Below are 12,539 nucleotides of genomic sequence, written 5' to 3' on the forward strand. Positions count from 1 at the left end.
AGAATGATATTAACCTATGTAAATAATCTCTTAGAGATACCAGGGTTCCTCTTGTGATGCCACCAATTTACTCATACTCAGCTCTGAAGGAAAGTATATTCAATGCCTCCATAATTGCCCTGTGATAAATAGAGATTTAATCAAAATCAAAACTACAGTTCTGCTAGTAAATGTCATTGATAATGCAACATATGACTGGGTCAGGGAAAAAGAGCGAATGACTATCGGCTGGCAGTTCGGTCACTCTTCTGGGGAACATCTGACTTCAAAGACCTTCTCCAGTGGAACAGCTTCACAAGGGCAGATGAAGAGAGATTCACTCCACAATAGCCTGGGAGGGCACTGCCTTGGGAGAGGGAAGACCTGGCCTCAAGTCCCTTCTCCAGAGCAGAAATTCCAACCCTAGTCTCCCCCATCCCAAATGAGTGTCCTAACCACTGGGCATGCCTTCTCCAGCTGTTTTGTGAATCTAGTGCTTTAAAAATACCTGGAAGCAAAACATCTTGGGTCAAAGGACAGGTTTTGTTTAACCTTCAAATGGGCTTTTTCAATTCACTGGCATTTTTGGAATTTCCATTTCAAACTAAACTGACTTTTTAAAAATAAAAATGGGAACTGCCAACAAACTGAAAAATCACTTTTTTGGCCAATTCTGATTACAAGCCCTGGCTTGTACTTTGCAAATAAATAGTTGATATACCTGCTTTTCACCTCCCTGCCCAGTAACCCTTCAAAATACTTATTTTCATCCTCATTTTTGTATGCTTCTAATTAGTTATTCTTTCAGTGCCTCCCCTCCAACCCCATTTGTGGTAGCAAGACTCTTATTTATTTCTAAGCATCACATCACACCATTCTTCCTTCCCTTCCTTCCTCTGAGATGTAACTCCCAAGACCCAGATGTCAAACTGTGGAAGATATTTTTCCAGAAGTTGCATCTGGGCCCTTGGCAGGCTCCGCAAACGTTTGTGCTGGCAGCTTTGGAGTTACTCAGGGTATGGGGACACAGTTAAGCTGCAGATGGGACTGTGTGGGATGTCTTGTCCTTCTGAATGCCACTTTCTTTTGATTCACTTGTAATTCTACAGAATGCCTCTACTTGATACATCTAAATCCTTCGTGAGATTTGCACATAGGCCTATTTATGGAAATAAAGACGGCTCTTTTACCCCCTCATACCCAGATATTTTTTTTCTGCAACCTGTGGTACTAGCCAACTTCCTAATACACATTCCACTCTTGCACAATTTTTTTCAACAGTTAAATTCACAGTCTTGGTGCCAGTGCTTATGCTGCTTTAAAAAAATATTCATACACTCAGAATCCCCAAATTGCCAGGAACATGCAAACCAGAGCCATTTTAAAACCAGAGTTATTTTAAAACCATTTTGTAACTCTGCTCTTTCTGCTCTACCTATCAAATAGCTTTTAAGGGAATAAATATGCTATCTGGGGGAAGAGGAAGGAAGAAATGGGATGGGGGTTCAGGGAAAAAGTATGGTCTCAATAAATAATTTTTTTAAATCTTGGTTATCTTAACTATGATTAGAGCTGGTTAAACCCAACTAGAAGACTGTGGCAAATACTCATTTATATTCCAAGTGGCTGCTCAGTTTGACAGAGTTCATTCTTCCCCTCCCCCCCCCCCATTATTAACAAATGTAACAAATCCAGGTGGTCTGTATAGGATGAACCCAGGACTTCTGGATCTAAAAGCATCAGCCTTTACTGTTTCAGCTAAAGGACTAGGATCACTGTGCAAAAGCAGGAGTAGCCACACAAATCTCCATATGAAGAACCACTTTGTTAGTATGAGTTATATAAACATTTGTGAGAATGGGTTTTTATTCCCAAATGTTTGTATGAAGAGCGGTCATTCTCCAAACACCTGGGATTTGGTCTGTCACAAAAATATTCTGTAGAAACGATGCACAGTTTTGTGGTCATAATTCCTTGTTCTCCATGTCATTCAGTCAGGGAGCAGTAACAGTGCTGAGGTGACAAATCACATGTTGGGAATAATTAAAATGAACAGTTTGCAAAAAACCTAGAGGCTAAAACTTGTTTTTATAAGCTATTTGAAAATTGTGGTAAATAAATTTAGCCTGCTCTGGAGGAGCTCACAAACAGAAACAAGAACTAAACTAAGCAAATAATTCAGCCAGCTCTAACCAGGATCCCCACAATGGCAGGCCTGGCCTGTGATGCTACAGAAGCTACTGCTTCCAAGGAGAAGTTGTCATCCTGTACACCCATCCAAGTGCAGCACAATGCACAATAGCTGTTGTAGTGTAAAATAGTAAGTCACACAAGACAGCTATTTACAGAGTTAAAGGAGTCAGAAAGAGAAAGGTGATCTTAATTTATGTCAGCTACTTGAATTTATGATTGCTAGACCAGCTAGGACAGATAATACTCAAAAGCACCTCATTTGTAGGTTTATAAGTAAAAATCCTTACCTCACATTTCAGTTGAGACCTAAATCCACAGAAGAGAGGGAATTCTCACTTAGATTGCCATGGCAACATAATCTATCCCACAATTGTGTCTGTGTTTTGGAAATGCATTGCTGCTGTTCCGAAAGTTTGCGAGGTGTATTACAGGCAATTTAAGATGGCAAGATCTTTTCCCCCAAAAGCTTGCAACATGGACAGTTACAGACAAAGAACAGAATTGTGTTTATTAAAAAGGCAACAGCTAATTGACATACCCGATCCCTTTAATATCACATACAAAAACTGTTTTAAGTACCACCATATTCAATGGAAAATGTATAACCAATTCAGAGGAAAATTCATGTTTATCTAACTTTCTGCGAATGAAGCAAAATGCCTAGAACATGAATTTTGTGCAATTGTCAGACAGATATATTTTTGGTGTGAATTAGGCAATATGCATTGTTTCAAAGTAGCCCTTAAATTAACATTTTTAGGGTTTTTTTTAAATTCTGTTTCCATTGCATTCATTCTAAGCCCATTATCTTGTCCTCCATCAAATCCTTTTTCAAGGCCCAGTTCTTCCATGATTCCTACAAGACATCAGCTAACTAATAATGGCTACATTAAGGAGCTGCCGTGTAGACCTGCTGTGTTTTTTGAAAGGTATATAATGTATGTATAAATTACACATATTTTGATTGTTTACCTTTTCTCCTCTTTCCACAATATGGCAAAAACAAATTAAGAGTCGGACAACATTCCCATGGGTCCGTTTTCTGGAAGCAAACAATAATAGCAGCGTAATGAATTGGACTATGTCACTCACGGATGACAAGCCAGTTCAACTGGGAGAAGGGGAGGCAGAAAGGAACGAGTGTGTGGCATTATATTCCCCCTCTTCCGCCATTTGATTATTCTTACTTCTTTAGGGATAGTCACTACCTCAGAGGGTCCACAATCTCTTGCTATGTGTCTGTGTAGGAATTAACACAACTTGGTCCCAATTCCTTGTTAGTACAAGATAACAAATTAATAATAATTTATGGAATAATGTGGAATTACTGCAATGATGAAAATTAAATCCAGTTTATGGGAAATAATACACATGGAGACACAGCACTTGTCTACACAGGGACACTCAGGAAAACTAATCAAATTAATGAAAAGTGTGAATTTTAAGTGGTTTAGTTAAAGTGCATTAAACCCTGTGTGGACCCTCTCAAGTCTGGTTTACACTACAGAGTCAGGCTGGTGCAAGGCAGCTTTATGTCGACCTAACTATAGAAGTGTCTACACTTAAATTTTGCTCCTGACGATATAAATGTCCTGCTGTGCCGACTTCTGAACTCCACCTCCATGAGTGGTGAGGACGTGCACCACTGATACAAGGAGCAAACTATAGTCATGCACATGCAATGTAGTTACTGTGGCAGCTGTATGCTGATGCAAGTTAGGTCGGCTTAATTTTGTAATGTAGACATGGCCTCATTCAGAATTTAAGTGGCCTTAATTTGGTTTAGTTTTATTTCAATTAAGCTATACCAAATTAAGGCTACTTACGAGTATGTCCACAGGGGTTTAATGCAGTTTAACTAATCCACTTTAAATTCACACCTTTAGTTAATTAGGATTGATTTTCCAGAGTGTCACTATGTAGCTAAGCACACAGATTCAACAACTTTTCTCTCTCAGTTTATTCAGTATTGTGACAGTGTGTCTGGTTTCAGCTGATTACAAATTCGCATTGTCCCCATCATATCATATGTACCATTTGCAGAGCACATTCTATCTCTGCTCTCCCCCTCCCCAACTGCCTCAACAGTCTGCATGCAGTCATCAGAGCGGGTGGTGGTCCAGTTTCTTGGCATTTAGCTCCTTAATGTGGGTTTCTGAACCTTAGAAGAGGGGCCAAATTGACTCCACGTAACATGACCGTTTAAATAGCTAACCTTTGAAACATGCCTTTGTTTAATGGAGATCTTCTCTGTGTATGTCTGAAATATAGAGAGATATAAGACGACTATGTAATACTGTACACAGACATCAAAGAGATCTGATGACATCTGGTAACCATAAAAGCAAAACTCAAGTGATTTACGATGTCATTGGAACCCTGACGTGTGTGCAGCTTCATTCAGTTTTCCTGTTGTGAGAGTTATACTTCAAAAGCATACACTGTATAACATCTCCATTTCCTTGTTGATTTTATAAAATGTTGCTGGAGAAGTACAAGAAACTAGGAGAGAATTTTTTTCTTCTTTTTTAAAACATGCAGTTTAATTTCAAGACTGTTCAAAAAGGGATTATGACGTGAGATATTGTCCATTCAGCCAACCTTTGTTTGATGAACTCCTTGATTTTCACACTACAGTCTTATTTGTTAAAAGGTTAGGAAAGCTGTCTTGACTCTTTAATATGGCTGATGCACAAAAGATTGAATATTGCTTTTTCAATGATGCCTTAGCTATGACTGTTTTGTTTTGTTGTCTGGCAGTTGCTTTTGTAATGGTATGTTATTTAAACATCTGCAGAGATGCTATACATTTATATAAGCTAGAAGCCAAACATCTGTTTTTAAATCCATGTTTTAAGTCCCTTCCCCTGCCTAATATTTTCAGGATGTAAAATGAAAACCTTGAAGCTGTGTGTATTAATGTGACTTCTGCATGCTGAATAAGTGCATTTTCATGTTCGAGCAGGTGATGATGAGTTAGCAGCCTTCAGTGATATGTCATGTCCCTCAGTATTGAGCAAGATGATGAGCTGCAGGCCCAAATTATAGCCTACAGTCTGCTGGCCCAAGATATAACCTTCAGCCTGCCAACAACCAACGGAGAAAAGGATGCAATAACAGGTGTAAAAGTGTAGTTAAGATGAAACCTAGTGTTCGTCTACACTAGTAGCTTTACATCTGTTGCTGCAGGGTTTGGTGGTTTGGAGTTTTAATGCTGCCAGTCCTTTGATGTAGCCAGAGACCACTTATAAAATCCTTACCTGTCAGGATCACAGAGTAACTTTGGTGTGAACTTTAATGCTTTTTGACCCACAGTTTAGTCACCCGATTACTCTCCATTTATGAGTGCATGAGTAGATCAGCCATGAAATCAATGACACCATTCTAAAAAGAGCAGACATTAAAAAATATGTTATAATGTGCACAAATTTAAAATAAAGTAGGACCTATTTGGGTAATATTGGATAGCCACACACCATAGACATGGAGATTTCAGTGTTAAGTGACTCTGTTATGAGACCAGGGCTCTGGACTGACACACTCCAGCACAGGTTAACTGTGTTCACTTTATTATTATTTATTTACTTATTTTTGCACCAGCCAGAAATGTGCTTTACACATTTGACAGAACAAATAAGAAAAAGTCCTTGCCCTGCAGAGTTTACAATCTAATCTGATGGGCGGTCAGGCAGCAAATAAACAGAAGAAGGCAGGACAGAGTAGCAAAGGACCAGGGTGATATAAATAAGATCACTCCGTTCTGTGCTCTACTTCACCCATTATTCTTTTTCAGACCTAAGCTTGTAGCCAGAGCTGAACCTCTTCAGCATACACATTGACACCCAAAAGGGACAGGGAGCATGGGGCAACATGTGGAGACAGTGGCAGATGTCAAGATGAGGGGGAAGGGAAGACAAGTAACAGAACAGGGGTGGGGGGAAGGCGAGAAACTTTAAAAAGCAAATATTTCAATTTCAGTGGAGGTGTGTCTGAGGGGGTTGGGGAGATTGTATTTCTGAGTTTCTTTTTGCTACTGCTCCAACTAACTGGGATCATAGTTGTTTGGATTTGTTGCCAAAATAATCTTTCAAAGAGAGAGAGAGAGAGAGAGCATCCCTCCTGAAATTCTGGAATAACTCCGTAGTTCCCTCCCGCTCCCCACACGTAGTTAGACAGAACATTGATATGGGGGGAAATCCCTTAACGGACAAAACTGTAAATTAAACCACTGTTGACAGGGAGAAGAGGTGTAGATATATATAACGGAAGTATTTTCATTTGAGAGCTGCTGTTCTCTTCTCCCACTCGTCTAGTCAGCAGAGAGTGTGAGGGTTTTCCTGTTTGAGACATGGCAATGGTGGTTTCCTCAAGGCTTTTAATGTTAGATTAATGCTCTGGAGACAATGCAGTGATAAATGGGTTCCTACAGTTATATCTACATCCTGTTCTCTCTTCCCCCTCCCACGTGTCCACTCACATGCACAGTCCAGATATTTTCCCAGGTTGTAATGCTTGTTCTTGCACAAAGCAACAGTTCTGACTAATTTCCCCTAGTGATTAAACTGCAGCTCCTTCTTTCAAAGTTTATCCGCTAAATCCTTTAATTTGAGATGCAGAGTGCTTTATTATCAGCTGTTTCCTAGGAAGATGACAAAAATGAAATGGGGACGAGAAAGGCTTATAGTTAACCAAGGAGTGGTGCCAGTGAATTGGCTTGTCATCTGTGATGTGATACTTTCCAATTCATTATTTTTGCTATTACTGTTCACTTCCAGAAAATAGATCCATGAGAGTGGCCTCCGTCTTTTTGTTGTTGTTTCATAGTATAATGACTAAGCTCTGTGTGTCAGATTATAGTCAGTAATCAGAGCTGTGGGCAGTGAATTGAGTGTTTCTTATTTTCTGCAAGAGAATGGCTCGCCTGTATAAGCTGCAAGTATGCCTTGGCCAAATGCAACCTGTGCAATGATAAAGATTTAAGTATTTGGCTTTGGAAAAGCTTGATACTAAATTAGAGAGGCAACAGAAGATTCGAGTCAACTTTTTAGTAGCTGCACTTGCCACCAGTATGAGTTGTTTTAATAGGTATATTTTTTACTTGAACACTGATCGTGAAGACTTTTCATTTCTGTAGAAGTTTTGTTTACAAATTAAATGTGGTTGGAGAGGAGGGGAAGAGGAAACAGTAAGATGGCTCTGTTAACCTAACTGATCCAATGCAATCAAACTGTATTTTTCCATTTGTGTTTCAGTGCCTTTCACAGCTTAGAACAGTATGTTTTTAGATTGAAAAGGGTGCCTGTCATGTTGATGAGTTCAGATTTCATATCATGGCTTCCTTTCTTGCTTTCAGGTTTTTCCCATTCGGCCTTTACATTTGGTATCGAAAGCCACATTAGTCAGTCCAACATCAATGGAACACTAGTGCCACCTGCTGCCCTCATCTCTATTCTTCAGAAAGGCCTGCAGTATGTGGAGGCTGAGATCAGCATCAATGAAGTAAGTACACTCGTTGCCACAAGCAGGAAGTGCACATTTGCAATTTGCAAACGTGCTAGAAGGCGGCATATCAAATCACACATTTTCGGTTGAACTCAACAGGTCAGATGAACATGAGACAGCTTCTGAGGTGTCTGGAGATTAGCTTCATTTTAATACAGTTCCCCCCAGAGAAGCACCTGAAAAAGCTCTAAGATACTTCCTATTTGCAATTATAGCTTGGAGGATGGATTTTTTTTATGGTACTGGTGCCTAAGTAAGGAAGTTAAATACACAGAGAGCCTTATGGTGCATAAGAAAATATATGTCCTTTACAAAAAAAAAAAATGTTTCTGTTTTCAAAACCACAAGCCTTCAGTGGGTAAGGTCTGCATTGTATCTTAAAACTTCGATTGTATACTCTGTTAGTAGAGAGGACTACCAGCAACTGATAGGGACCTGGTCCAAAACCCATTGAAGTCAACTGAAAGATTCCCATTGATTTCAATGGGCTTTTGGATCAAGCCTTAGAAAAGACACAAGTGGCCAAATGGTGTGACTGAGCAAGGCAAAAGAATCATAACATTCCTGAGTTCTGACCCTGCAGTTGAATCCATCAAGCTGCAAGCTCCCAACAACAGTGAAACAAAGGGACTACACAGGAAAGTCCAGTAGTTCTGCTCGGTCTAACTTAAGAACATGGTGCTACAGCAAAAGGAAATGAGACAAGCCAGGTCTTACTATATTACACAATACTCACATGTATACTTTTAATTAAACAAGATCTTGATTCTAGATAAATAATAATTTCCCATGTGCACATTCACTCTCCCACCCCATGCACCTTGAGTAGTCATGGAAAAATACATTATAATATCCAAGCTAATAAATGTATTTTAAAACGGGGAGGGGAACATTTTTACCTCTGTCAGGTAATACATGCGTGGTGGGAATCTTTACTATATATATTAATTCATATGAAAGCTATCATCTCTTTTGACTGTAAAATATTTGTGCCTGAGCAGCAGGGTGAGAACAAAAGGACGGGGGGAAAGAGGGTGAGGAAGAGCTTGTATTCTATAATGTAATGGTTGTATATCACTCATTTTTAGACGTAAAAAGTTATGTTTATTTTACTCTCTCAACAGAACCAGCAATATTTAGCAGTTATTTTTTTTTATATAAAACCAATGGTATTTGAGATTAATGCCAAATTACACAGTGATGTATTTGTAATAATAAAACCCCCGTAGGGATTTGTTTTAGTTTTCTGCCACTTAACATTTTGCAGTTGGATGCTGCAAAACATGTTGTGGTTGGATCCTGGCACCTATCATACAATATCAGGGTTGGAAGGGACCTCAAGAGGTCATCTAGTCCAACCCCCTGCTCAAAGCAGGACCAATCCCCAGACAGATTTTTGCCCCAATCCCTAAATGGCCTCCTCAAGTATTGAACTCACAGCCCTGGGTTTAAGCAAGCCAATGCTCAAACCACTGAGCTATCCCTCCCCTGACCCCTCTGGACATCACCATTGACAGTTTGGCCTCTGTGCTAATGCAAGAGTCATTCCAAGTAGATCTTATTCCGGATCACAGTCCAAATAGGGAAAATGCTCTAAAAATATGTACACTGTCGCAAGATTTACGGTGCTTTTATACGTTTTTTAAAACACTGATGATCACATTTTTGTATGCTTCATTGTGTTTTAACTTACTCAGACTGAAAACACTGATTATGAATTTGCTTGTCCAATTGTGCTATTTAATTTATTTAATAATTTTATCTCCAATTTCATGTCCCATAATACAATTGTGCTTTATAATTGCAAATATAATTTTTCCATCTTTATTTTAATGAATTGTGCTTGCACTTCATACTTAAACACTCACACAAAGACACTGAATTCTGAAATGATCAATAGCAGACAAAACTTGGAGGGAATTGGATGCATTTCCTTGCCAATATTTCTGTTCAAAGAAGGTTGGAGCTAGACCTAAAAGGCCTTGGCATTTACTTTCATGCCAGCAATGATCACCTATTTTTGCTGGTGGAGCTTACAATCTAAAAAGGCAACACAAGCAAAAAGTGGTAAGAAGGCAACCAATATGCGCCTTCTCTAATGTGTGGTGGGAAGGACTGTCTCCTTCTCAAGCCAGCATGCCTCCTCTACTGCTTTGTGCCTGCCAGGGACACCCCTGCACTATGGTGAATCCTCAGCTCCTTGCCTGTTACAGCTTTTAAGTTCGTGGTCTCCATTCTGGCACAAAATTAGGGACAAGGATCTGATTCTCTAAAATTCTGTGTACAGTAACTGGCCTGAGTTTTATATTCCAACTTCATTTTTTATGCCTGCAGTTATGCTAGACATATTTCTAAGTATCCAACTACATCAGCAAGTATTTAGTACTTTTTTAGACATCTACAGTACTGACCATTATTGTGCCCACAATATTCTGCGTGCAGAAACAGAGGCCTTTGTAAGACTGTGGTGCTCTTAGCACTAAGGTGACCAGGGGTCCTAGTCAATTGAAGCCGGGAGAGAGCAGGGAGGGTGCTTGGGCCAAGAGCGGCGTGTGGAGCCTCCTGGCAAGCGAGGTCTCAGGGAAAGGGTGGGGTTAGGGTATTTGGTTTTGTGCAACTACAAAATTGGCAATCCTACTTAGCACAGATCCTCCACAATGAATAGAATCAAACCCTATGTGCCTTCAGTTAAAAGTTTCCTATGCCACGTGTCACATTTCAAGGAAGCTGCACCTGTATTTACCCTCAGTGGTCCAGCAAGGGCACCCATTCTCGGGCTTCCAGCTCCCCAGGTCTCTTGGCTGGAAACCCAAATCTCACTCCCTTCTGACTGAGGAATTTCCAGGCTGCACAGTTCCCTGCCTTCACTGCCCCAGCATGGACAGGTTACCCAAGGACACCCACTTTTTTCTCTTCAGAGTCTGATAGTGATTGTGAGCAGATATAAATACTACAAAGATATAACTAAGCAAGCCTATTTTATTCTGAAGGTAAAAAGCACTTCAGAGAAAACCTTTTAAAAACAGTAAAAGAACCTGCATGCATGCTAATGAGCTTTCCAGGAACCTACGCCTTCATATGGATTCTGGCAGGATAAGTCCTTCAATCCTCCCACCCTAGGCATTACCTTGGGGTTACAAATTCATAACAGCTTCAGCTCAGAAAAAGCACCCTATCTTATTGGGCCTCAGAATGCCAAGTCCTTCCAACCTTCTCTAAGGATTGAGGCCTTCAATGGACCAGAAATCTTGTTCTTTTGCTGCATCAGGAAAAAGGCCCTGAGTCAGTTTAAACTCAGATTGTTTATCCAAAAGTCTCTTCTTTGTCTGTTGATCTCTGGAAAATCTGGTTTGAACTAGTATGCATATCTTGCGGGGAGAGGGGAATGACAAAGTTTGAAAATAATAGTTCCAACAAGTCCATACTAGCCAGCCAAATGGTTATCTTTAGATTTCAATTTTTAATTTGTTGTGGTAGTGAGGGGTGAGAGAGGGGTACTATAAAGTGAGAATAGTTTCCCAGCTACTTCATTTTACCACCTCCCCAGCCAATCTCTCACCACTCTATATTGCCATTTCAGAAATCTGCTGCTGCTGAGTCACATCTATTTCCAAGAATCAAACTGGGATAGCTTGCACCCTTGCTTTCATATTTAAAAAAATTAAATCTCTACCACATGTGGTCATGAAGATAACCTTCAAAATGGGAACCAAATGTTAACTGATGTAATGATGTTTATCCCTGAGTCTGCAGGGAGCCCAAAACAATAGCTCAGAGAAGCGTGAACTTTTCCATTAATCTCAGTGGTGCATTATCCCTGAAATCTAATTATGAAAATATAAATGCCAACATTAACTATTTCACTATTTATCAAAATGCACAGACACTTTACACACCCTCTCAATTTGACCCCTGTCTGTGTCTCTACATAGCCCTTGACCCTTTTATTTTGGAATATAAAATCAAGGGAAAAAATACTAGCAAGATTTAGATAATTAAGCTTTGCATAACTCTGTTTTCTTTTATAAATTCAAAGACTTATGTGCCTGAATTTACATACTCTCTCAACCAATTATCCATCCACATTCGGTATTTCTACGTAAGAGAGAGAGCTCCAGTGTTCTGACTTTTTGATCATATCCAAGTCCTGTAACATCACAGTACTCAAAGACTCATAGACTTAAGGTCAGAAGGGACGATTATGATTATCTAGTCCAGGGATAGGCAGCCTATGGCACGGGTGCTGAAGGTGGCATGCAAGCTGATTTTCAGTGTGACTCACACTGCCCAGGTCCTGGCCACCAGCCGGGGGGCTCTGCATTTTAATTTAATTTTAAATGAAGCTTCTTAAGCATTTTTAAAACCTTATTTACTTTACATACAACAATAGTTTAGTTATATATTATAGACTTATAGAAAGAGACTTTCTAAAAACGTTAAAATGTATTACTGGCACGCAGAACCTGAAATCAGAGTGAATAAATGAAGACTCAGCTCAGCACTTCTGAAAGGTTGCCGATCTCTGGTAGTCTGACCTCCTGCGCAATGCAGGCCACAGAATCTCACCCACTCACTCCTGTAACAAACCCCTAACCTATGTCTGAGTTATTGAAGTCCTCAATCATGGTTTAAAGATGTCAAGGTACAGAGAATCCTCCAGCAAGTGACCCATGCCCCACCTTGCAGAGGAAGGTGAAAAACCTCCAGGGCCTCTGCCACTCTTCCCTGGAGGAAAATTCCTTCCTAACCCCAAATATGGCGATCAGTTAAACCCTGAACATGTGGGCAGGACTCACCAGCCAGCACCCAGGAAAAAATTCTCTGTAGTAACTCAGATCCTATCCCATCTAATATCCCATCACAGA

At 39.9% G+C, this 12,539-nt stretch overlaps 1 protein-coding gene across 7 annotated transcripts in view; it reads left to right on the forward strand.

Moving 5' to 3' along the window:
• Positions 1-12,539, forward strand: part of TBL1X (transducin beta like 1 X-linked) — a 274,926-nt gene that overhangs the window by 227,096 nt on the left and 35,291 nt on the right. For 6 of the 7 annotated variants that reach the window (XM_030572409.1, XM_030572427.1, XM_030572393.1 and 3 more), the window contains one exon: positions 7,526-7,671. In XM_030572409.1, the coding sequence (XP_030428269.1) occupies positions 7,526-7,671 (146 nt within the window). Of the gene's footprint in view, positions 1-3,008; positions 3,102-7,525; positions 7,672-12,539 lie in introns of all 7 variants that reach the window. The other variant, XM_030572442.1, reaches the window with a different exon arrangement.

This window comes from Gopherus evgoodei, chromosome 1, assembly GCF_007399415.2.
Source record: "Gopherus evgoodei ecotype Sinaloan lineage chromosome 1, rGopEvg1_v1.p, whole genome shotgun sequence".
Taxonomy (NCBI): Eukaryota; Metazoa; Chordata; order Testudines; family Testudinidae; genus Gopherus; species Gopherus evgoodei.